Source organism: Lissotriton vulgaris, chromosome 11 (genome assembly GCF_964263255.1).
Source record: "Lissotriton vulgaris chromosome 11, aLisVul1.2, whole genome shotgun sequence".
Classification (NCBI taxonomy): domain Eukaryota; kingdom Metazoa; phylum Chordata; class Amphibia; order Caudata; family Salamandridae; genus Lissotriton; species Lissotriton vulgaris.
The window spans coordinates 830,833,291-830,860,606 of NC_141699.1; the positions used below are offsets into that span (position 1 = coordinate 830,833,291).

The 27,316-nt window shown below is 44.5% G+C and overlaps 1 protein-coding gene across 1 annotated transcript in view; it reads right to left on the minus strand.

Moving 5' to 3' along the window:
- Positions 1 to 27,316, minus strand: part of LOC147683548 (serotransferrin-A-like) — a 282,375-nt gene that overhangs the window by 166,291 nt on the left and 88,768 nt on the right. Inside the window, exon 3 of the mRNA XM_086943940.1 lies at positions 6,756 to 6,864. Within this exon, the coding sequence (XP_086800066.1) occupies positions 6,756 to 6,864 (109 nt within the window). The remainder of the gene's footprint in view (positions 1 to 6,755; positions 6,865 to 27,316) is intronic.

The following is a 27,316-nucleotide window of genomic DNA, read 5'->3' on the forward strand; positions in this document are numbered from 1 at the left end:
GAGGGGTGGCAATCCTGGGAAGGGGGAGAGAGTGTATGGTGATCAGGAAGAAGGTAGATAAGTGGGGAAGATGGGTCATGGTGAAAGTAGTGTTCAGAGGAGCTAGATTTACTTTGGTCTCAGTCTATGGCTTAACAGCCGATGAACCAGACATATTTGAATTTTTGGACCAGGAATTGACAACATGGGTGGATCCTATCGTATGTTGTGGGGATTTTAATATTAATCGACCTGCCAGTGTAGAGCTTCAAAGGAATTATGGTTATACTGGGCATAAGAAGAGGGTACATAAGGCGATAGTAGATCTGGCTACACATAATGCTTTATCAGATGTATGGGCAAATTTGAATCCAGGGAGTGATGGGGACACTTTTTTCTCAGCGCCCCATAGAATTACTGTTAGATTGGATTATTTCTTAATTTCTAACGTGTTGTTATCTAATGCATCTATTACAAAGTTACCACGTATGATGTCAGATCATAACCCGTTGTTATTGACATTGAATCTCAATGGAATAAGCAGAAAGGTGTATAAATGGTCATTTGAAAGAGCGCTGTTGAAAGATGAGAGCTACTGTAAGCATATGATGAAATGGATAACCGAATTTTGGCTTAATAATAAGGGTAGCACAAGCAATGGTAATGTCTGGGATGCTTTTAAAGCAGGGATTAGAGGCGAGACGATTAGTTTTACATCTTTTAGACGGAAAGTTGAAAGAGAGAAGTCTAAACAACAGATGAACTCACTTTTGGCTGCAGAAGCAGAACTTAATAGATTGATTATAGCGGGGAGTCCACTAGATCAAAAAATATTAGAAATAATGATTTTAAAGAACGACATTGCTGAAATGGTTACAAATAGAACAGCCGTAAACTATCTCGCAAAAAAGGAACAGGTGTTTGAATACAGTGAGAAGGTGGGGCATATCCTCGCGGTTAGGACGAGGCAGAAAGCTAATGCTGGTGATATTAAAAGCATGGTAGATAACTTAGGAAATGTGATATTAGATTCTAATGGTAAAGGAATGAATTCTGGGAATACTATACGAACTTATATGACAGCGACAACAGGATGGGTTCCGAGGAAATAAATATTGAAATAAGAGATTATTTGGGAAATATACAGCTAGATACGTTGGAAATAGAAGATCAGATTAAGCTAGAGTCCGATATAACATTAGAGGAAGTAGCATCAGCACTTTCGGAACTCCCATCATCTAAAGCCGCAGGACCAGATCTCATTCCAATTGAATTTTATAAAACATTTTTTTCTTCTATAAATGCGGAGCTTTTAGATACTCTTTTACAAGCACAGAGGGAAGTCTCAGTTCCAGATTCATGGGGGGGCACTGAGATCATCGTCATTCTTAAAAAGGGCAAGCCTCCTACAACACCAGGGTCGTATAGACCAATTGCCCTTATGAATGCGGATGTGAAATTATATTCTAAAATTCTGGCAACAAGGCTGTCTACCGTTATTGAAAAACTAGTCGCACCAGAGCAACATGGATTCATTCCAGGAAAAGGTACCACTACACATGTTCGAACAGTAATCACTTGCTTTGATGCTATGGAGGTTATTGGCGGCCCATTGGCAGCCATGTTCCTCGACGCTGAGAAGGCTTTTGACAGGGTGGCTTGGCTATACTTATGGGAAATATTGAAAGTATATGGTCTTGGCGATAAATTTATAAGGGCAATCCAGGTTCTATACAAGGCACCTACAGCCAGAATTAAAATAAATCGAGATTTAACGGCACCTGTACAAATTAAAAGAGGCACTAGGCAAGGTTGTCCTAGTTCTCCCCTCCTTTTCGCATTATATATGGATCCATATTTGCGTTATTTAAAATCTAACCCAAATATCCCACCACTTATCTCGAATGGAGTGGAGGTTAAGGTTCTAGCATATGCAGATGACGTTGCTATAATCACCTCAGACCCAGCCAAAGCAGTGGAGGAGGTTGAGCTGGAGGCTAGCAAATTTGGAAGAATATCCGGGTATAAATTAAACAGCGCAAAAACACAAATCATCAAAAACGCAATGGTTTTATACAATGATGCTCGAGTGGTTCCCGCAGCAACGTATTTAGGAGTTGAGATATCACCCAATTTGGACACAGTGGTAGGACGGAATATTTCTCCTTTAATTAAAGATGTAAGTACAGACCTGGCCAGAATTGATAAGGACGTACAAATGTAATAAAAATGATTATTCTTCCCAAATTCCTTTATTTCTTTCGCACTATTCCTCTTTTTTTTGAAACAATCTGGTTTAGTAAACTAGAATCAATACTTAATAAATTTATATGGTCTTATGGGAAAACGAGAAGGGCCTATAAGTTTATGACGCTACCAAGGGTTAGAGGAGGGTGGGGGGTCCCAGACTTCAGGCTATATTATTGGGCATCTGTACTACAATACACCGAGGGTTTGTTGGGGGCAGATAATCTAGAGTTGAATGTTAGATCTTGCTCGACAATGGTATATTCTATTGTAATGGGGGCAGACGCCGCAAACGCTTTCCTAAATCACGCAGATTTCCTTTACTATAAGCATACACGATTTAAAACAGTTAAAGCTGCATATAATATTTGGATAGCAGTAGCAAAGAAATGCGGACTAGGAAGATACAATAGGTATACTAGATTGTATAGGAATAGAACACTACCCCCCTTGATATTTTCGGATTCTATAATGGCGGAATGGGATATGCAAGGCTTAAAAAGTATAGGGGATTTGATGGGAATGGATGGGAATATATTACAATTTTCAGACTTGATGGGTAAATATGGCATTACAAGAAATAGTTTTTTTAAGTATTTGCAAATCAGGAGCTTCTTGGGTAAGAAAAAGGGGGGAGAATGTGGATTTCGGAAGAGTAACCTTATGGAATCTCTAGCTCAGGGGGGAGAGTGCTCTATACGATTCTTTTATGCCAGTCTAGCAGGCCTAAAAAAAGACGATACTGAGAAATTTGGAGATAAATGGGCAGGGAAACTAGGCGTACAGAGTCAATATTTTCTGGATTCACTAGAGTTAGGATGCTCTGTGCTGTGTTCTGCTCCTCTTCAATCGCAGCATTTTAAAACTGTATTTCAACTCTATCACACACCGGACCGCATTGCACAGTGGGGGGCGACCACAGGGACAACTTGTTTTCGTTGCAATGCTCCAGTAGCAGACAGTATCCACATTTTTGCACTGTGTCCCCAATTAGAGAATTTACGAAAGGGGATTGAAGATTTTATGAGGCTTACTCTGGGTGTAAATGAGATTTTAACACCAATGGTTATCATGCTAGGGGTTAGGGGATATAGGGACGATAATACTGAATTTATATTCCTAGCGAAGGCCGTGTACAGACTATTAATCGCAAGAGCATGGCGGGATCCTACTCCCCCTACAATACAACAATGGATTGCTTTGTTATTGGGGATATTTAACCTTGAAAAAGGTATATACGCCAGGAAGGGAAAAAGAACTAGAAAATTGGGATTAAAAATTTGGAATCCTATATATCGGTGGAAAGAGAGAGTAAGGGTACCCCTTGGTTAATAATTTATAAGGCTTGTTTAAGTTTTCCACCTGAATGTGTTGATGACTTATAATTTTTTTTTTTTATACATAGTAATTATTTGAGTTATATTGTGTATTGTGATCTCTGTGTATGTAAATGACAAATTGTTGTATGATGTGCCATCAAAATTTTAAATAAACAATTTAAAAAAAAAAAAAAAAAAGGAATCACCACACACCTCCTGCAGAGGCTTCAGACCATACAGAACGCTGCCGCCAGACTCATCCTTTTATATTCCCCAATGAACCCACATCAAATCTCCACCTCAGGCAACTCCACTGGCTCCCCGTACAGAAGAGATGCCAATTCAAGCTGCTGACCCACACACTCAAGGCTCTACACAACAAAGGACCCACACACATTAACCACTGTCTAAACTTCCACAAACTGTCGAGACAACTGTGCTTTGCCTCCCTTTCACTTGTCCATACTCTCCGCATCTACTGAAGCAGAATTGGAGGACACTCCTACTCCCACTTTATAGCAAAGACCTGGAACAGCCTCCCCATGCACCACCGGACCATCACCTCACTTCCGGAAATCCGAAAGGCCCACAAGACCTGGCTGTTTGAATAAGATACGGAGACCTGCAAGCGCCTAGATCCCTATCTGATGATTAGCTGTGCTTTATAAATCCTGATTGATTGAGTCCATAGCCTGACAATACACTGTCAAAGGTAAGGTATTTAAAATAGGTTGTGGGTAATACGTATTTAATAAAATAATGGTTAACTCAAATCTTTTTTTTTTAAGTGGGTCTGGGTTGCCCCTGGAGATGATATCATGTCAGTTGATGCAGTGGAGAGAATGTAGTGACAAGTGATACAGTGGCAGGAGAAGTATTAACATACAACGCTCAGAAGGCATGGGGCAAACTGCATATCTGTTTAGAAAACTGTGTCTGTGAAAGTAACATGCAAAACTGTAGAGATAAAAAGGAAACAAATTGTGGCAAACTCAAAAGACTATGGAAAAATCATGGTTAAAGAGGTTGAATGTTTACCACTATACTTGTGAATTGTACAAAGTTATGCACCTACCGTAAACCTTTCCCAAACAACTTATCTTACATTGCTGTGGAAGGAAAGTTAACTAGGCTAGTGAAACCTTCTGGAACATTGTGCCTCCCTACCTATGATCTAAGTTAATGCAGTATAGGCCTGTTAGGGTCCTTTGACCAGTCTCCCATCATTAACTTTAGGTTCCTTACAAGCAATAGCAACAAATGGGAGGTTGTGCCTTTTCATATCTAGCTGTGAAAGGAGTAGATTTTGCTTAATGAAGAGGCATATTGGCGCTGAGGCACATAGAAAAAGTGAAGATCAATGTAGTCTTCAGGAACTGCAGCCTCTTTCACAAGCAAAATTAACAGATAGTATCAAAGGAAAACTAACAGATACTCTTCTTTTCATAGGTCACGCCCATCATTAGTTCGTATGATGATGTTGAAATCATCCTGTGCTCGAGAGAGCCCTACTTTTTAGCATCAGGTAGGGGACCCCTTGCCTCGAGTTTAGTCAGTTTTTGTAATTACTAATAAATGCATACTTCATATTCTACCTGAACTGCAGAGTACATGTAATTTTCCTCTACAGTCTTGGTGCTGTGACACGGATGGCTTAGTTATGGTGACTGCTGTTGCTGGAGCCCCTGCGTTATATGAATTAGGCACGGTGGAAAAGGTAAAATAATTTTCTCTGGTGGGGACAGCTAGTGCTAACATGCCAGTCCTTGACCCTTGGAAGTGGGCTTGCGGGTGCTCGGTCGGCCCATCCGTGGATCAAGCAGAACCAACTCATCTTCTCTGCTGCACGGTGCAACCTCTAGCAGAACCGACACATTGCCTCTGTTGTGAGGATTCTCCCAGCCCAAGGACTCTGTATCAAGCTTGTAACCTGTATCCGAGCCGCCACTGTGTGACACAGATCCTTGCGTCACATCCCTGATGCCGGACTACACATTGCAATCCTTTGTCAACAGGGTACTCGATCTTGCATTGTAGATTTGCAGTCCCTCTGAACTGATGCATCATCTCAGCTGGGAGATGCATCCCGAATGCGTGACCTCACAACGCTCCACAACCAGGATGTAAGGTACACTTGTTTAGTACAAGTGGGTCCCTGTAGCCAGCCCAAGTTCCATCGCAGTCAGCCTGAACCTGTGACGTTGTCGCATTCTGGCACAACCAGATATCCACAGTTGGCACTCTGTGCTGTTGGTTCCATTTTAACTGAAATGTTTAAACTTGCATATCTTCAGTTCTACTGATTGGAGTTTTGTAGCTTTGCTCCTGTTTTATTTATTAAAATGTGTTCCATTTTCTAAATTGGTGTGGGATTTTCCTTGTGTTGTGTTTTCACTTTAATGCTGCTTGAAGTACTGCATAAATACTTTACACATTGCCTCTACATTAACTGTGACTGCTCTGTGCCAAGCTACCAGAGGTTCTACTCAATGGTGCTTGCGCCTCACCTGACAGGGATTGTAGTGGCTGCTTGAGTAGGGTTTCACCCCTCTCAACCAGTAACTCAATTTCTGACAGAAAGCATGCTACTTGTCTTGATGCTATTATCAGTGAGTAAAGCCCCAGGGTGCTGGTAACTAGCCAGTTTTTGGAGGAAGTTCAGTGGTCCTCTAGATTAGCTGGTAATCCTCCAATTTTTGGTGGAAGCTCAGTGACCTAGATTTACTATTTATTTGCACCAGTGCTTGTATAGTGCAAAGTGATGCAAACTGCAGATTTGCACAATCAGTCAGTAATTCTTAGTGCGCGTTCAGATATGCCACATCTCTAAGTAATCATCACAGCATGCCCAGGTCTACACATCACTCAATAGCACTTGGTACGTGTTTTGATTTGCACTGTCACTCAGTAATAAATGTTCATATCGGACCCAAAACTCAGTAATCACAAGTGTATGTAGATCCTGAGATCAAGTAAGCATATCAAAAATGCCCAGCAAGTCCACCCACAGGACCCTCCTCATCCACCACTTACCCTTGAACAAGGAACATCTGTTTTAATGTTAATAACACTGCAGTATACGTGGCATTGTCAACATAGTCTGAGATACCAGAGGTTAGCATATTTATCCTTACAATTGTTTTTATGGACCACAGGTGGTATAAATAGCCATAAAGGACCTCACAGGTGGTACTGATTGTACAAACACACCTTTCCCAGTTCCATAGTTCTCTGCCAGGATCGGCTTCAGGTTGTAGGGTGCTAGGCCTGCCTCATAAATGTCACCGCCATCCACGCAAATAGCATCCGCCTCAGCTTGCTGGAAGAGAACATACTCTTGAATCATGAAACATGCAGAACTTTCTACAAGTAAATCCATACATTTACGACAGGATAAATTCAAATTATATTTTACTTGCCCTAAACAAATATAACATTGATGTATTTTGTAAAGTTTAGGACTGATGTGGAAAGTAATAGACTACAAGGAACCAGCAAAAGCCTACTTACCCATTCCATGAATTACCTGCCCCGAAAACTTTGGTAGATTGTAGTCTATGTGGGCAATGTGGGAAGATCATTTGTGTCCCAATTTATAAAAAAATTGAGGACTGGAATTTTTTTACATTATGGTGTGTCATGGAGTCACGGTTCTCCAACAGAACACCAACTCTGATGAACTCGATGAACACTCGTTACCTCCTCATGCTATACCCCTTCTTCTTTTACAGCCGTTTTAACCGCACAGAAGGAATATACCAGCGGGTCAGTTAATGAGGATGATTTCCTATAATCCAAAGCCGTCCCCAAGGACTACGTCATTGATGTCCTCCAACCAACTGCATCCAATGATCAGCTGACGCGGAAGTCAAAGGCCGTAATCTCTGAAGGACTGTGCGTTGCCGGAAGGCTCGATAGGACGCCGATGACTTCACTGAAGGAGACTCGCAGTTTGGAAGGGCTCTACAGCCCTGCCAAGTATCACGCACCAGGTGTAATACTAACGCATTTCAGTGTGGTGATCCGTATCACCGCACTGAAATGCAAAGTCACGCATAATAGCGCCTCCCCAGCTGTCAAGCTGGAGCGCTAGTTCACTACCATACTGAGACTGAAATTAAGCTGGAGCTCAGCAGCAGCGATATTCCCGGCATGCTTGAGAGCTGGCTCAGAGTCCACAGAGCTAGCTGGCACTCTCACAATGTAACAATATTCAACCGCGACAACCTGGCGCGTCTTTGATAAATCGGTGAGGACGTGATGCACGCTTCAGTAGCTAAGACGGGATGTCCTGCTGCTGCCGCCTGCGGCTGCTTCCAGGAGAATAAAGTTTCAGGCTCTTCGAGTCAATGGCAGCGCTGATCGCACCACGTGTCCCAAGGTACATTATTTAAAAATGGGGGGATATCATGACACCCGACGACCCACTGGCGGCTATGAGCACCGCAGGGACCGCTGTGGCTGCTGGAGTGGTTCCCCAGCAGCGCCAGCCCAGAGAACACGGTACAAAAGGGGGTGGTGATGGACGGAGCATCTGAATCAATCAAACACTCACACCCAGTCAAAAGATCTGGGTTTAATCCATCACCGTTCTTTAGCCCACTCTGCCACCCCAGTTCAGACATGGCTATATGCAAATCAGTCTGACCCTGTGCCTCATGGGAACAGTCCAGCCCGAACTGCCAAGCCATGTCTTCCCTGGACTGGAAACAAGCTTCAGAGGACCGGTTTCTGGCATTCCAGCCGTCTTCAGCCCGGCTTGCTTGAATCCAGTGGCAAAGTGAGCAAGGACTCACGTCTGAGCATACCCTGCCACACTTATGGCGGCCAAAAGTGGTACAAAAGGGGGTGGTGATGGACGGAGCATCTGAATCAATCAAACACTCACACCCAGTCAAAAGATCTGGGTTTAATCCATCACCGTTCTTTAGCCCACTCTGCCACCCCAGTTCAGACATGGCTATATGCAAATCAGTCTGACCCTGTGCCTCATGGGAACAGTCCAGCCCGAACTGCCAAGCCATGTCTTCCCTGGACCGGAAACAAGCTTCCGAGGACCGGTTTCTGGCATTCCAGCCGTCTTCAGCCCGGCTTGCTTGAATCCAGTGGCAAAGTGAGCAAGGGACTCACGTCTGAGCATACCCTGCCACACTTATGGTGGCCAAAAGCGGTACAAAAGGGCTGGACTGTTCCCATGAGGCACAGGGTCAGACTGATTTGCATATAGCCATGTCTGAACTGGGGTGGCAGAGTGGGCTTAAGAACGGTGATGGATTAAACCCAGATCTTTTGACTGGGTGTGAGTGTTTGATTGATTCAGATGCTCCCTCCATCACCACCCCCTTTTGTACCGCTTTTGGCCGCCATAAGTACCACTGGATTCAAGCAAGCAAGAGGGAGAAGACATGTTACTTTACTGAAAACGCGGTTAATCCTAACCAGAGCCTCAGCATCACAAAATGGATGCTGCTGCCCCGACACAAGTCTGACCTCCTGATGCTGACCGAAACTTGGCAGAGGAGGCCTGGACAAAGGGTTTCCTGTCGCGGGGAGGTGCTACACCACCCCAGACAGGAGATAGTGGATTGGAGCAGGGAGGGCTGAAAGAAACTAGACACTGCCTGGGGCGCACAAGGTGTCCCCGGGCAAATTCCAGTCAAACCGGTTCTGGGGCACTCCAGCCCCAGTCCCAGCACGACCCTGGACAAAGGGAAAGGGGTGTAACCACCCCCTTCCTGGGTCCCACCCATAGGAGGGACCGAGCAGGTAATCCAGCCCCCCAGTTTGGAATAAAGGTGGGAGCAGTGCTAGTGCACGCAGATTATCCTGACTGAAACTTATGAAACAAAACTCTGGATCCTTCGACATCCTACTCGACGGCGAAGACTGAAGAATCTCCCTTGTGGTCAAGGAGTGACCACCCTGTGCAAACAGACACCATCCAGCGCCTCACCATTTGCTTTGTTGCAGTTCCCACCAGAACTCGAGCAACAGAGATTGACAAGACCCAGCTATCCTGCCTTCCAACAGCCTGATCTACAGTCCCAGTGAATCTGAGACCCGTGGAGGCGACCTGAAGAGTGGGTCCGGCCATCGTGGAAAAACCACGAAGTGCTGACCGTGCGGCTCCCGAGGCTCCCTCAATGCTGTGCATTGGGGTTTGAGAAGCCCCAGCCCTGAGCAGCTTTTGCACTAAAGCTACCCCTCCACACTCTCCGAGTGCTGCGTGGGGCCCTTCTGCATTTTGCTGCTCAACGTGTTGTTCCGGTCACTTGCCCGTTGGCTAGCGCCCTCAGTACCGACAAACCTTTGAATTTGCTCTGCCAGTCCGGTTGCTCTGGACTGGCCCTCACTCCCCTGAAAAGGAGCACCCGCTCTGACCTTCCTGGTCCGAGTAAGAAGCGGTCTTCGAATCCTGTGTGGGTTGCGCTTGCCAAGGTTTGTTTGCTCCAATCCGGAAGCCGACACCGCCGACAGCAAGACCCTTTGTGGGACAGCTCGTGATCCACTCCTGGACATCCTCGGTGCCCCAGAGTCCACGTGGCAGCGAAGACAAGCTTCTCGATAACCACCTGATTGCGCCCGACATTGCCTGGTTCCTTCCTGGTTCCACCCTGGTCACTGCTGAGTGACCCAGACTCTGTCCCCTGTGCTTTCAGGTACCCTTCAGCTTCGATCCACCCTTGGATCCAACCGGTCTCTTCTCTTCAGGACGCCTGCAGCATCATCATCTCCAGGCACCATCAGACTGAGTGACGAAACCCGACACACTTTGGCTCCTATGCACCCGCTTCCTGTGGGTGAGGTAACTCGTGAACGCCAGTGCTCCTGCATTGGTATTCCCCTCTAGTGTCTAAGTCTAAAGTTTGGTCATTCTAGTCCAGTCGGAAGACTCCTTTAACAGTAACTTTGTAACTTTTACGCACCATTGACTTTGCATTGGTGCATGCGTGTGCTTTAAGCGCTGCACCCGATTCCCGCGGGCTTTTCCTGACTTCAGCATTGCTAGTCCTGATTGGTCCCAGCGATTCCCCAGGCCCTAGGCCTGACCACTGTTCGATTAGGGATACTTATACCACTTTTTTAATATATGGTTTGCGTGGCCACCCGCCCTCATCCATAATTGTGCAACTTTTGTATGTTTAACTGTGCTTTTGTTTAAACGCTTGTGCCTCTGCACTCATAAAGAGTACAGAGGATTATTCTAGTAATAAATACATATATTTTTATAATATATAACATGTGTGGTGTCCTTTCATTTGATATTACAGGATTGTGATTGGTAAAACAGCTGGCTTCAGATGCCCTCTTGAGTTAAGCCTTTAAGGCTGCTTAGTCCATGCTACCCTTAGGATAGCTTGTCTATAAGGTTGACTTACAACCAGATACCATAAGGGATTGTTTGGACTGATACAAGGTGCCCCCAGAACTGGAGACATCATATATCAGGCCAACTTCTCACAAACAGGTCTCGCATTTACACAACTTTGAGCTATTAACATTGTAAATGACATTGCCTTTTTATTTTCGTTTTTAAAACAAAAATAAAAGGCATTGTCATTTACAATGCCAACAGCTTAAACTCGCCCAAATGCGAGACCGAATGCATTGCAAATGCTTGTCTAATATGGTCCCACGAGTCAGCAACAGGTGCCCAACTCACTCAGCTGCCCTGCTGTGACTCCCCAAAAGTGGTATATCCTCCTGAAAATTTTCACCTGTGAGAAATCAAGGGGCTCATATAAAAATATTGGTACATTTAAAAAACCGAATTAAGGATTTCTCAGATTTAAAATATTCCCCAAAATAGTTATGCATTTTAACTTATTGCACGATTAAATATTTCTCAATTTGGAGCATTATTATTAGTACTAGTAGTAGTAGCTTTATTACGATAATCATGATTTACTAATAATATATTATCGTTCGTTTCTTTGTTCGATAACACTTTAAGTGACATATTTAGGTATGCATGCTTGTATATACACATCGCCACCTGAAGAGTGTCTAGGCGCCAGATTCACTAGTAGCTCACGTCTGTCTTTTAGTAGCATGAGTAAGAAACCCAGATGACAAAACTCAACGTGGATTAGACTGTTGGTCAGGGACTCTGAACTATGCTTTGCAACTTTCTAACCCGGAGTAGTTATGCGGGCTTCTCCCTTCGCAGCGCTTTCCCAATGGCATTCCTACGAAACACGCCTCAGTGGCATTAGTTATTAGTGACGTTATGTTACATGAACCGTAGTGATCCTTCTTTTCCAGATAGAGTGAAAGATATTGCGTTTAAAGCGCCTATGTGGCTCAATGAGTTATACGGTGTCTGCAAACAAATACGGTCTCCTGCGGGTTACTGATTCGAATTCGGGCTCTGTCCTCTCAACCGTGCATTCTTCTGAGGCCAGTAAATAGAGCAGCCTAAATCCTGTGAGAGTGTTGTCTGTTCATTACAGTGCTTAGAAACGGCAGATGTGAGGAATGAAGCGCTATGTAAAATAAAAGATTAGTTTTCAAATAAAGGTTCTAGTGGATGTAAATATTAACATACTGCATATGCCTGCTCTTGACAATGATGAATAACCAATTGGAAATGAATCGGAATGGACGTGCCAATGTCACGGAAATCCTGTGCATAAAGAGAATGTCATTAGCAGTCTAAACATACAGCTTTTGTCACAAAACACAAATCCCGTTTAAACGTAGCAGCACTTTTGGCGCATAGTTCTACTGGAGGTACGCTATATTTGCCAACTTGAAAAGTATACATAGACTTTGAGTACTCACCTGTGACCAATAACCAGGTGCCAGTCCCAAAGTACTTCTCGCCCGACCCACAGCGCTACACCCTCTCACAACAAGCGCAGTCCCGAAAGTGAAAGAGGACCGCTCTGCAGAAATAGGAGATGTATAGCCAGCAATCACGTACTTACCATTTAAACCAAGGAAATTGATCATGGCTGCATCACTGCCACTTTTCAAGTATTGGATGACTCACCTAGATGTACGAACGATCATAAGATTGGACTGATAACCAGAGGCAGAATGTAACTAATAACCAAAATTCAGCATATCGCATTCTGCCACTGAAACACGGGAGTCACTAGCAATAGATGATATGCTTGGACTATCACTGTCCAATTCATAAAAGGAAGAAATAATGCACACCTAATAAAGATAGTAACATCCCCCGATGGCGCTACATAAGGGCCAATGTAACAATCGTCAAAAACATCAACACACCCACACCAAATTGCTTTATACATTGCAAGAATCTTCCAATTTGAATACAAACGATAATTTGTCATTTTTTTAGCCTATTTTTACCTATTTCCTTTTATCTAAACAAAACCTACATCAACTCCAGAAGGATTTCTTCTATGTTTTCGGCTCGGTATCACCCGAGGTCTGAGCATAAAAGCTGTTCCTTCCGACCTCCTTTCATTTCTGGGGCATTGGGGAGGGCAGCAGCACTGGCACGCAAGAGGCACAGCAAAGGTGAGAGACAGACGAGGCTCCGCACCTCAGATCTTCCGGGATACAAGGTTAATTTGGTCCGGTTATTAATATATTCCGTACGAATTACTTTCACTGGGTTGTGCTTTTCCTCCCAACCCCGAAGGAGCAACAGATTTCTCCTTCATAAGGTTAAAAAAAACATTTGCAAGGAGACGTGTAGAGATTACTCGCAACCGCGAATGATAAAACCTGGTTGCGAATGATGAAACCACCCTATCTATTGTATTATTGAAACACATCAATGATGTTTGATACCCACGCCAGACAGGTATGATCCGGTCACAAACAGTAATTAGAAATTAACTCACTTTTATGAAATGCCCGCATCTGAAGCGTGCCTAAATACGTCAGTGCTTGGTCTCTTTATGTGTGCGTGCGTGTGTGCGCGCGCGTGTGTCTGCATATGTTTGCATGTGTGTGTGTGTGCACGCGTGTGTGTGTGTGTCTGTGTCCATATCCATTCAGGGGCGTAGCTGAGCTTGTGGCGCCCGGGGCTACCCCTCAGATTGCCGCCCCTTGGGGGTGTGTTGGGGAAAAAGGTCGGTGAGCACTTGAAAGATGTCTGAGTCTCGAGAAGAGACACGTAGTATTGCTGCTAACAGTTACCTCGATCATGCAAGTTACATGCACATACATGACACGGTCAAAGGCTAGACAGTTGAATACACCGGTGACTGGCAGTACAAAAGAGAACACACAGACTGCATGATCTACCTGGGGACTCAGAAAAACCACATGTGACATCCATCAGAGAGCTGTGTGAACAATTATGTTATCTCAGCTCCTGATGTCTTTCAGGGCCTCTTTAAGGCCTGAAGTCAGGCACATCTAGCTTGAATCCAAGTAAGGAGCCATGCAGCCATCCTAAGAGGCCCTCCATCATTTTTGCCTTACATTGGCTAAGATGAGCAGACTGCTGCATTCCTTAAACTCACACTGTTATGTTGCTCAATAGCTGCAATTGGTGGGAGTATGGTAGTGCAGCCGCAGCAAACGCTTACAGGCACAGTACAATTGAGGCCAGTGCATACAGAAATACACACAAGAACATTTTGCAAGTAATAATAAAAAAAATGCACAACCAGAACTGTACCCTGTTGCAGGTATCCACAATTTGGGCATAAGAATGCACTCTTTCTCCTTCAAATACATTCTGGGTTGAGCCACTAATGAATGTATGCAAGTGAATTTTTAAAAATAATCCCTAAAGGATTTTATTAATACAGTAGTTGATGTAGAGCTTTTAAATCCAGATGGCGGCTTTGAGAAAATATGTTTGTGTGCAAAAGCAAAATGTGTTAGGATAGAACCCTGGCACCTATGCTAACATCAATACAGATTGAAAAAGGAACATGTTGAGTTAGGCCTTTGACTTAGATATGGGTGAATTGCATATATGCTTGGACCCTGCTCCATAAAAATCACTGAGAACATGTGAGCATCTTCTATTTTCACAAATGCATGGGCACCACAAGTTTCATATATTATACACGTGAGTTACATAAGTGCAAAGATTTTAATATTTGTAATCTTAAAGCATACTACTCCCTTAATTCTTTGTGTACTTGGCGTCCTATAGTTGGCACTAAGAATAATATGTTTATGAGGGATATTTCAGTTTCAGCTTTTGCTTCCAGGCTAGAAAAGAAAGTGCTGCAGGTTGTGATTAAGATCTAACAAGCTAATAAATGTATCTCTGCAGTCACATATGGAAGTGATATATGGGGATATATCGATATTTCTGTGTTGCAGACAGTAGAAAAAATTATGTCAAATGTCTTTTGAGTATTCTTCAATGTACTCCTGGGTATTCTGTACATCAAGAATTAGCACTTAACTACAGCTTTGACACACCAGCGCTCCAAACCCTGTTAGGGTAGATTTTAATTTGGTTAAGGCTCGAGACGTAATTATATCAGGAGATTCTACAGAACTGTTTATCACTTGATAATGCGCAGTAAATACTTTGTCTAAAATGCCCCAAAAAGTATTTTTCTCTGGCGTCACGTGGCAGGTGCTGTGCCTTGTGCGAGTTCCTGGCTGGTGCCTTATAACTTCCACCATCATAGCCCCACCCTGGTATGTCTGCCCCCATCTCTGGACTGAGACTCTCTGGGAGGGCCATAATGTGTTATTGACTCGCTCTGAAACCACTTGCTGCATTTACAAAACTACTCAGAAACGTGCTTAGTATCATGGAAGGCTTCGGTAGTGTGTGGCTCTTTCCAAAAAATAAAAACTTTCAAATTATTTCATTAACTATTTCTACAGGATTCCTTCTGAAAATCAAGAACGGTGATTTTTTTCAAGCTTGGAATGGTTTTTAAAGGGCGCCAAGGAGAATGGTCAAACGTTTGAATTGACTTTTTCTACGCTCCACTCAGCAGTGGACGATTTAAGACATGGGCAAAGACGGTAATTGCCCCAGGGAGAAGTTACGTTTCTTTCTATCTAGCCCATCTCTGTGTACTTCTATTTATCTCAACGTCTCTTCTCTGCCTACCACCGAGGCTGTTTCTCTTTGCCCAATGGCATCCTATGGATTTTGGAGTTCTGGGAAGACATTTTTCAACTGCTTTTGTGTGAAGCCTCTTTATAAAAGTTAGTTTAGCATTACGCTGGATTAAATTAGTAAAAAATGGGTAATAAAATGTAAAGTTGTTACGAGCAGGGGGGCCCCAAAAATATGCCTTGCCCAGAGCCCCGAAAAATCCTTAAGACAACGCGGACAGGAGCAGTGTGTGTTGTGGCGCTTCTCAGAAGAAAGATGCCAGGTGTAAAACAAGATGGAGCCAAAATACCTTTTTTGGTTGATGCAGGGTAAACCACAGAAATCGAGGTGGAAGCCTAACACAGCCTAGAATGTAGTCTTAAATACCGTTTCAGAGCAAAACATGTTTCCATGTCTACAAGAGAACTTGATCTAAAAATCTTAATAAAACCTGAGAATTCATTGGTGTTTTTTAATTATATCAGACTTTGGGACAGATTCAGATATCTCTTAGTAGGGTTTCAATATGTTAAATTCATAACGTCATTAGTCAATCAGAATAAACCTGTCCGTCTACACCTTAGGAATAACACCAAAGCAATTTGCTTTTTAGCTAAAATCAGAATGTCACTTGGTAGTGGGCAGTATCCTGAAATTAGATTTTTGCAGATTAAAAAGGTCAGAGGTCAGTTCAACTGGAAAAAAACCTGAGTTGAAACACAGATGAACAACCAAGCCCTTTTTGATGAGCAAGATGATCAAGGGTATTGGGAGGGAACGTAGTCCGATAAACTAATGCTAGGATGAGAATGCTGATGCTACAGAGATCACAGAGTGCCATTGAAGATTCTGTGTGGTCTGAAGAACAATGTGGATCACAGATAAGGGAGGGAAAATTTAAAGGAATTCCAAGGCCAAGGCAAAATTAAAGCATTCCACAGAGAGAAAAGTACCAATTTTTCTGTGGTGTACGTATGATGGCTTAGATGACTGGCATCGATTTTATACAGAGGCTAGTCACGCGATGCCCGGTTTGGTCAAAGTCCCCGACCCTGTGTAAATTCTCTTGTTATGCGACTCTCTCACCTTGAATTATTTTAAAGTTCGTTGCATCTGCGTGCCGCCCGCAGCCACAGACAGACAGTAAAGCAAGCAACAGGCTGCAGCAGGGCCAGGCAAGAAGTATGGTCAGGGGAATGGTGGTGTCACACACCATCTCCGACTCCTCGACACGACACGACGGGAGGGGCTGTGAGCGCGCAGCGCGTAACGTGTCACACTGGCTGGCTACGGTGCGGCGAGGGCTGGCCCAAAGTGTCCTTACAGGACCGTCATTGGTTGCGCTCGCGCCCGCTACCACTGATTGACGGCCCTGGAGGACTAGTGTGAGCGAGGTAGTGGGAGGTGGTTGCCCCAACAACGTGAGCTGATCGATTTCGAATTCGAACGTATTTATTTAATTGCATGGCATGCATTGATGTATTTAGATATGCCATGCAACCCCCATTGTCTGTGCTTAGTGCTAACTAAAGATGGGAGATGGCTGTGTAACCGACGGGTTCGTTTATCAAACAAGTGATGACTGTCTCACTCTGCATGATGTGATGTGTTGTGTAAAGCGGCAGCGCCGCCGCCCTACAGTCACACTGTCACTGTCACTTGCCGCAACGGGCCTCGGCCTCCAGTCAGACTCAGTCCCGGCCTGTGCAGCCGCCTCAAAATAGGTGCCGCCCGGGGCGGACCGCCCCCCTCGCCCCCCCTACCTACGCGGCTGTATCCATTGTGTGTGTGTGTGTGAAGAGCCTGCCGAAATCGGAGCGCGTGTTCACGCGCGCGACCTGATCCGATTCCGGCAGGCTGCGTGCGCGTGCCAGTCTCTTGTCCTCTCCTCTGTACTCCTTGAAAGCAGAAACGATCACTATAGGCTCGCTTTGTGACGCAGGGCTTTGCCCTGCAATCGCAGGCGCGAGACCTAAAAACGGGACACCTGCACTTGTTTCCTAATTAACGCTGCTGCTGGCAGAAAAGGTTGGAACTAAGAGTCCATGGAAGAACAAAGCTATAAATGCAACTACCCAAATCGAAACAAGGTTGGTGCGAAGATGTCTTTATATAACCTAATTCTGGGTTCCCACATGGAACACAACCACTTCCTCCACATGAGGACTTTGCAGAGCGTCTGGTGGTTTTAACTAGCAATTGAGCTGGAATTCAGGCCCATTAATATATTCGATGTGTGGTTGGTGGGAGAGGTGGGGGCACAAGTTATGTGCTGGAGGTAAACTTCTGCCTCTAATCCTTCAAATTAAGTAGTGCATGGGCATGATGATCAGCTGCAGCTGCCCGCTGCCCTGTTTCAAGCAGGCACACTTTCAGACAGTGATGCATGATAATAATGTTTCCTAGCAGGTTTGCGCGGAGCTATAAAGGGATTTGTGGAAGCCTTTGTGTAGGTCTATTGAAAACCTTACATCTTCGCAAGAATTGCAAACATTTCCATATCGGTATTTCTGTTAGAAAGACTTGTCTGACAATTTATGTGGCACATTTACATAACGTGAACAAATCGATTTGTCTAAGATAAACTTTATAGGAAAGAGGTTGGGCCTGATGTTCATTCATTGTTTGCATGGTGTGTGAGCCATCTCTCTTATTGAGTAGTAAATTGTGCTCAAAGATTCACCACCCCCCACCTCAAAAACTTTATAGAGGAAGCAATAGATTGCACCTGCTTGTGAAAAGCAATGCATTCCAGGTCTGAGGCCTGCGTGAGACAGCAGAGCTCCAGCCCAGCATGTGTTACTGTGGTTTGCCTCGGATTCTGCATGGGATTCTCAGCACAGCATGATCAGTTCATGCTGAGGGAGTTACATTGTTCTGTGTATGTCCACCCTTGAAAGATCTACCCTCTTTTTTGGTGGAGGGGGGGGGGCGAGACTCATTTACAGGCATTATGGTCTCTCACGTCCTGTTTGGTATAGTCGGTTCCCAGTGCCTTTCTATTGCTGGTGCTTTGCAGTAGTTTTAAGATGATCTTAGAGTTTCTAGTTGCTTAAGCGGTAGTTTTTTCTGACATTTACATGTTTCCCTCTATTTCATTGCTTGATTTTGATCACGAGAAAGTGTCACTCATAGTCGTTGAATGTCACTCATAATTACAGTGAAATTATGAAAATGTCACACATAAGCAATCTGAAACCTTGGCAGCTATGGCTCTATGGCCAAGACCGGGAGAACATTTCCTGCGTAGAGGACGCTAAGACAGGGAGACCTGACCCGACTCCTGGAGAGACAACAGCGTTATCCGTTAGAGCTGTCCGAGGAGACAAGACCAACCAAAGACCCCATGCAGAAGCCAGCCATGTTCTGGGATGAGCGTGGCTCACACAGGTACCAGACCGTTTAAGGGGTTTAGGCAGGAGGCGGCTGTCTAATGCCACTAGAGTAACCTTGGGGTAATATACCTGAGTCAGAGACTCTGTGACACTCAGAGTACTGGTGAAGGTTCTTTAATTAAGGGGTAGCCGTCACTACCCACCCCGTGTCCAACTCAAGCCGCCAAAATGGCCACTGACTCCAGTCTCCTTATTTGTATTTGTTTTCTGAGGCTCTGGACGACGAGATCTCCAAGTAGAGCCCACGCGATGCCTGTCAAGAGAAAGAATCGAGACTGGCGAACTTTGTTTTTTGTATTCCTTGTGAATGAACTCACTCTACACTATGCAATAAACTCGCTAAAAGAGAAAGAATTAATTCGCGGCCTCTCCTTATTTTGAGCCAATTTCCTACAAGGTGCACTAGTACAGATCCCATACATTACTTTGATCCTGATTCCCAAAGCGGGAAGAATGAGTTACCACTACAACTTGGAATTTGTTATTTTTTTTCAATGGTTTGCAGTTGCAAACCATTGAAGCCATTGAAACATCTGATACCAAATAGGTACCAGGTAGGGACGTCCAAACCACACCCTGCCAAATACTGAATCATGTTGCAATGCCCTTTTTAGAAGTCAGTAAAACTTCACTGAATCCTTAAAAAGATTTTGCAAATGGTCCAAAAACGTTTTGGGTCACAGACTCTAAATTGGAGTGGTTGCAACCACAAAAAAAGTTTAAGACATCTATCCCAAAATGCTGTAGACTCTCAACAGGAGAGAACTGTGGTATATCAGTATATCTGCTCTTACTCTATTGTTTTCCTTTGGAAAGCATATTATTTTGTCATCTATGAAACCGGATTGTGTGTGGACCTGTTCATTTCCTTAGGCTCAATCAAACTGATGTTGAATCACTATACATCAGCATACCACACAAAGCACTATACATCAATATTCCACACAAAGCAACAGTGAGAGATGTGGAAAGCCTCAGTAGGCACTCAAATTAAGAATGCCGTACTCCAATCGGACTTCGAATGGCTCGAGCTCAAACAGCAATACCATTTAACTAGTACCAATCTACAGCCCACTAATACCATCAGATAGGTAAACCTTGATCGGCACCACTTTTGCGAGCAGCCTGGCATGCCTGTATGTATGTGATTTTGAGGGAAGATACATTTATGCAAATACAAACCACTGTCAGAAAAATCTGTCCATAGGGAAATGTTACATCAATGGCATCTTATCTGGCATAGAAGTAACAAAGAAACCAAGCAAGTTATTGGCTTAACCAACTGGATCCGCATTTAAGGTTTACCCCGCATGTCGACAATGCAACAATACCTTTTCCTGACATCAATCAAACCTGAGAATGGACATTTTATTTGGGAAATTTACAATAAACCCATGGGCAAGAATTCCTTACTTCATTTTGCTGCCATCATCCCTGGGCCCAGAACAATAATGTATTCTTTGGGCAGTTCTTTAGAATTCAGCGGAATTGTTCCGATCTTTCAACCTATCACAGTCAGAAGTACTCTAAGAAAAACTACTCACCAGAAATTACCCAAAAACAATCATACAAGCCGCTTGGTCTCCACTGATGGAGTGTGCCTGAGAAAAAACACTTGGTCTCTTCATTGTATAGTTAGGGGACTCCAACATATCCTATTGCGTTGTTATCAGTGTCTAGGGGGCTAATTACTATCAAGGACAATGGTGAAGCCAACACTCAATAGACCTCCCCCAGCTAAAGTCATTAGGGAGGCACCAGCTGGGATGATGGCCGCCTCTGATCCCTTGGAGAAAATTGAATCTTCTTTAGAAAAACATACTGAGTGGTTTGATATGATCTAGCAAGCAAAACCTGACTCTAAAAGTGCCCTGGGTCCAAAATTGACACAGAAATGACTTAGGTGAATTTGAACATGTTGATCATAATGAGACCCTATTGGTTTCATTACACCTCACATTGCAAGAGGCACTGTCTCAATAGCCAACCCTGCAATCAGAAGTGAAAGAACTTAGGATCACAGAAGAGGATTCCGAAGGGTGCTGCAGGTGCACCTGGTAGGATTTCCAGAGGGCACGGAACGACAGAATAAGGAGCTGTGCCTGGAGGCCTGGCAACGACCAAGTTCCTAGCTGGTTGGGCTCCAAACTATTTCCCCATTGTGAGGGTCATCCGTGTGCCCAGACATCCACCTCCACTAGAGGCTGGGCCATGCCCTGTGGTTGTTTGACTACTAAACTATAGGGACAGGGATCTCACCCTACAGCTCTCAAAGGGGGCTGGGAGATAAGATGCACAAGGAGGAGAGGGGGCAGGAGGTCCCAGGGCCTCCTCACAGATGCACAGGTGGCTAAAGAGAGAAGTTGTAGCAAATGCACTGCAGCACAGCAAGAATTTATTTAAGTTGCTGGCCCTGGATATCTATAAGGAAGTGGATTTGGGGACCCGGAGTTCGAGTGAAGTGGACCCAGAGCGACCAAGGGGATCCACCTTGACACCCAGGAGTGCAGATGAGATCATCTGATGCATACTTGTGCAGCACAGAGCTAGATGCCCAACTGTGTATGGGTGGGAGGTTGCCAGACTCCTTAGATGAATACTGGCACAGGAACTTATGGGTACGCACACCATTTTACAAGAGGCCTCATACTTAGGAGTAGCTTAGTAGCCGCACCACGTTCTTAACATGCATTTTGGAGATTGCGGCCCACACTGTTCAAGTTAAGCATTGCCACAACTTCAGACTTGTTATGGCAAAGATAATGCTCTTTCTATTCACCAGGGGTGGGTATTTGGGCATTAGTATTACTGTCGTCATTGTGCATGGGATCTGCTTCAGTATTGACTAAATACGTGGCTAAAAAGGAGTGTGGTGTGAGGGACCTAGTAACGAACAGAGGGTAGTGTGAGTCACACATACTAACATGGCAGCACATAGCTTCCCACAGCATTCTGCAGACTCCAAGCTCAAGTTAGTGACATTTAATATGTGCAGCACAGTTCCGCCTCTGAGGGCTTTGCTTTGTACATCTTAGGAGTTTCATAGATATAGAATGCAGGTATTTAGTGGTTGAAGGGATACTATAAGGGGACCCACTGGTGCTGGTGGCAATTTATGCTCCCAATCCATTCATGCTGTGTTTGTCAAACCTCTGTCCCAAGCTTTAATGCAGGACCTACAGGCTGCATGCCTTTGGGGTGTGGATTTTAATTGTATACGCAATACTCTAATCCAGGTCACTGGATTTATGTGATTCTGTGGCTGTAGCTTTTTTTGATTATTTATAGATTTTCTGCATTTGCCACATAATCCAAATATTCCATCTCCTGGTCCACAATCTGAAAATTTTAACAAAAAAGATCAGATGGAGAAAACCTTAATAAACAGTCACATGTGTTTGCGCACAGTGGTAGGCCCTTCTCAAAGGTTAACTGGTCATCTTTCATTTGATTGCTTCTATAAGGTCCTCACCCCCTTACCGGGTATACAGGCAATAGGGCAACACAATTCTTCTGACAATGTCTCTCAACTAGGCATGTGCATGATATAAACGGTGAGGTGCTTAACTTGAACAGTGTGGGCCGCAATCTCCAAAATGCATGTTAAGAACGTGGTGCGGCTACTAAGCTACTCCTAAGTATGAGGCCTCTTGTAAAATGGTGTGCGTACCCATAAGTTCCTGTTTAAACGTTTGAAACAGGGAAATGAACTACCTATCGCTCATCCCACAGACCATTCTTTCAGTCAAGGTATTTAACAAAAATATTTGATTTTATTTTTTTGGTTAAATTTTTCTTTTACTTTTTAATTTGGAGGCCCTGATGAGGCCTCCAAATTAAAAAGTAAAAGAAAAATTTAACCAAAAAAATAAAATCAAATATTTTTGTTAAATACCTTGACTGAAAGAGTGGTTTGTGGGATGAGCGATAGGTAGTTCATTTCCCTGTTTCTAACACCTGGTCAGAGCAGGCGTTGGGAGACCTGCGATAAACGAGTTTATCGCAGGTCTCCCTCTCCCAACGCCTGCCTAGGTAATAGGGTGTTCCCACCTCCAACCACATTTTACATGTGGTTGGACGTGGGAACGTCCACTTTGCATGTCATTAGCGATGTTTGTCACCGACCTGCAAAGTGGGCTTGCGCCAGGCTTTAAAATGCCCTTGTTAATAGGGCTCTAGCAGTATCGCCGCTTTCTCGGCACAATTCGCCGAAAAAGCAGCGATACTTGCCCTTGGTAATATGCCCCACATTGTCTAACTCACCAATTCAAAGGCCAGGGACTCCATAAAGGAGTCCGACTACCAAACGATGATTGGTTAACACCCCAAGTTAAGAGTTCCAAACTATAAACATGATCTCTGCCGGTGCTGAGATAGTTACCGAACAACCTGCATCTGTGTTCGTTGAGTCTGCATTCCATGATCCATGTGCCAATGCATATATTTTCTCGAAGGAGAGAGACTCAAACCTCGCGTTGCGGAGTAGCAGCCAACCTAAAGGACAGTTCTGAAAATGGGTCGTCATGTGGACTGATTAGCAGTTCAATGTCCATGATAGCGGGTGTCTGCAAAGCACTTCAAATATCCAGTGCCCATTCGAAGGGGCACCAGAGGCAGTGGAACACAGGTTGTACGCAGGTAAAGTAGGCAGGCTGGAATGTTAAGGACCAATCGAAATCCAGTTCTTGTAGTAAAAATATTCAAAAAGGCTGAAGCATTCGCTCATGATAGTCGTTGTAGTTCCAGAGGGCTTGAAAAAAGAACATCAATAGCAGAGAAACAGAAATAGGATGAGTATGGCTCAAATTAGGAATAACTGCAACAGAAATCCTCTTGAATACATTGGAAAAATTGGAATGAATAAAAGCTGATATAGCTGGAGCTAACAACTTAAAAAAGAAGTGTGCAAGACTTGCTGTGTTAGAGGAATTAAAAGTATGATGCACTAATTCCCCGAAATGCAGGGGAAGATTGCTATTTAACAATGACTGTATTTGACTGGAAGTTCTAGGGACCTGCAATTCGAAGGTTTTTGTAGCAGATGTGAGAGCCACCTCTTTTTGAAAATATAGTCCTTTGAGTCTCTTTAGCTTGTTGAAATCTACCTTCAAAGTTGGAATGGCAGTCCACAATGAGTTATTTACAATCCCATGTGTAGGGGGAATGTAGGACGTTGTAGGAAAGTAGGATTTGCTTCTTATGGTTACCCCCACTTTTTGCCTGGAGTTACACTGTTTTGACTAGTGTGACTGTGATCCTGCTAAGCAGGACCTCAGTCTATCTACTTTCTCCTTAAAATGTTATGCCATGTACTTTGGTACACTCCAGATTGGAAACTGGGGTACCCTTATAAGTCCCTAGAATATGGTGCACATGTACCCAGGGCATTAGTACCTCAGAAGCCTGCCCTGGGCTGAAGCATGCATTATGCCACCCATGAGAGGCCATGCAAAATGGAACTACAGGTAGGCCATTGCAGCCTGTGTAAGCTGGTGCTTGTACCACTTACTTTAGATATGGTTTCACTATATCTATAGGTCACTACACTTAAAATGTATAAGCCAACTCTATAGCAGGCCTTAACAATCCTGAAGGCAGGGTGCTGGGTTTTATGTGATAGGGTGCCCCTGGATGAGCTGAGCCCCTTGGCAGCCTTCGGAGACCATTCTCCCGGGTTGTCTGTAACTCAGCCAGACAAATAGGTAGAAGTGCATTATAACCTTGCAGTAAATGCTATCTCGAAAATGGCTGAAACAAAACATGTTGTGTTTGGTATCAAATACCTTGGAATCTTTCCTCCACACTGGTAGCCAGTGTGGGAGGTATGATTCCACCCTTCTGAAGCAAGCTTCGTGGGGTCACTGGGCCTTCCGGTGCCAGCCTTCTCGACGCAGACAGCACAAAATAGATGCTGCAGAGCAGAGACACATTTATGTTCCTGCTGCTGAGCCAAGCGCGAGCAGAGGAATGCAGCACAATAGGCATCCTGTCACAGAGAGGTGTGAGCACCTCCCAGACAGGATTTAGTGTATTGGGGCTGTGTGGGTGTGCTTCCAAAGTGCATGAAAGTCTGCATCTGGGGCACAATTAGTGTCCCTGTGCATAGCAAGCTCAAACCAGTTCTGGGAGCCATTGGCTCCTGCTCTGGCACTAAACTGGACAAAGGCAATGGGAGTAACCTCCCCTCTATCCTGACCCTCCCCTAGGAGGGTCCCCTGAATCTGTCCAACCCTCTCCTGTGGGTAAATAAGGGCTTACCTGGCTGTAGGACCTTAGATTTGACATGGACAAGATTCTGAAACAAGAAACCACTGACCTTTGACCACCTGGACCCTCTGGACTTCGCTGGACTTCGCCTGGGCCCAACTTCATCTCCCTCTCCATCCAAAGCATCGTCTGTGCCCTTGCACTATACAGGCTCCATGCAGGACCTGTGGAGCTTTAAGGACATCTGAAGAATCTCCCTTGGGTGAAGGAATCACTCCTCTGTCTTCGCAGGCACCGTAACGCAACTGACCCGTCTGCTAATCCACAGCTCCTGCAGACTCCGAAGGCTCTAGCAACACAAGAGGTGGGTTTCATAGTTCTTTGAGGTTGAGCTGACCTCTCACTGAGTTTTAGGCCAGTATCCCTCGTGGGGACCGCATAACGCAAACCCCTCTGCACTGCATACTTTTGCATATGCTTGTTGCCAATTTCCAAGCTTGTGAATTGCCCTCCATCTGTTCCTGACCCTGAGCAGTATTTCCACCAAAGAACTCTGGCCTCCTCGCACAGAGTGCTTTTTGGGCTGGTACTTTGTGATCTTGCTGGAGGTCCCCCCGCGACTCATGGTCATTCAACCTGTGGGTGCTCCTGAGGTTCATCTTGAATTCTGTTGGGCTTCCCTGGTTGCTCCAGATGTGCCCTGACTTCCATTGCTTGGTGAGTCCCCTGGACCTTGCTGGTCCACATTGTAACCTGCTTGACCTTCCTGCATGGGTTGCTGTTGCCAAAGCTTGTTTGATGCTCCCGCCGGACACTGACCCCTCAGCTCTCGACATCCTTTGTGGGACAGCTCGTATCCCGCTCCTGGTTGTCCTCAACATTTCCTGGACCTCGTGGCTGTAGAGTCAAGCATCCCTTCTTTGCACTTGAAACACCCAACATCGGTGGGCATTCGTCTAACAAGCCCCTCCTCACCCTGAAGTGAACCAGACTCTGTCTCCTCTGCTTTCAGGTTCCTTCCATCACAAATCCACCCTTAGATTCCTACGGACACTTTCTCCCTTCCCGGCAGCAGCTCTTTTTTGAAGCCCTCCATTGAAAACAACAGCGGTTTCCGACACCACTCCAGACCTATGCACCCGGCTCCCCTGGGATAGGTAACTCGAGTACTCTGGTATCCATGGGTGGGGTGGCTCTCCAACCTCCTAAGTTCCAAAGGGTTTCCTCGAAGTCCAGAGAGAAGGGTCGTTAAACTTTAAAATTGTAACAGCAACTTCCCATAAAATTGTACGGAGCATGCGGTAGTGTTAGCACACTGCACCCGTCCTCTGTGGGGTCCTTTTTTACTCACCTTGGGTGGTTCCTTGGGGTCCCAGCAATTCTATATGTTCTAGACACTGTCTCGACTCCAGTCGTTGTTCTTATACCACTAGTTTAGTATATGGTTTGGTCTACCTCTGGAGCCCACTCTGTATTGTGCTACTTGCAACAGTTTTTTGCTAAAGTATTGTGTGCTTTGTGTTGTACCCTCGTGTAGAGGATACTAGGGAGTGTTATATAAATAAATACATATTTTTATAACTATTGTGTGGTTCTCCTTTCATTTGATTTGTACTAAAGGTGAGATTCTGGTAAAAAAAGCTGCTTTACATTCTTTCAAGATTAAGCCTGAAGGTTGCTCTCCACAGCTATCGCTAGGATAGCTTTCTAAAGGCTATCTTTGACCTCATTTATCATAAGGGTCGTTTGGACTGGTGCAAGGTGCCCACTTTAATTAGTGGCCAGCATATACCAGGACAACTTCTAACAATTGTTTCAACAATTGAGGAGCTGGGAAACTGACAAAATATAGAGAACTACCATCTACCGCCCGCATAATGCAACAATCTTGAGCACTAATCATGAAATGATTTTCATTTGAAAGGACTGTAATAAGTGGGAGAATTGTGGGAACAAGTATTCCTTTTAAATAACAGGTCAAATTTGGCATGGAGGCATTGCATGCGCCATGGATTTTAGCATCTTTGCAAATGAGTGAATTTTCAACAGAAGAGTTGCATTCCTCTCTAGTAAGGAAAACTTCCTTATTAGCATGTTCACAACAATCAATCAAGGGAAGCGACCATAACTCATGAATGAAGCTGTCTCAAATGGGTTAATAC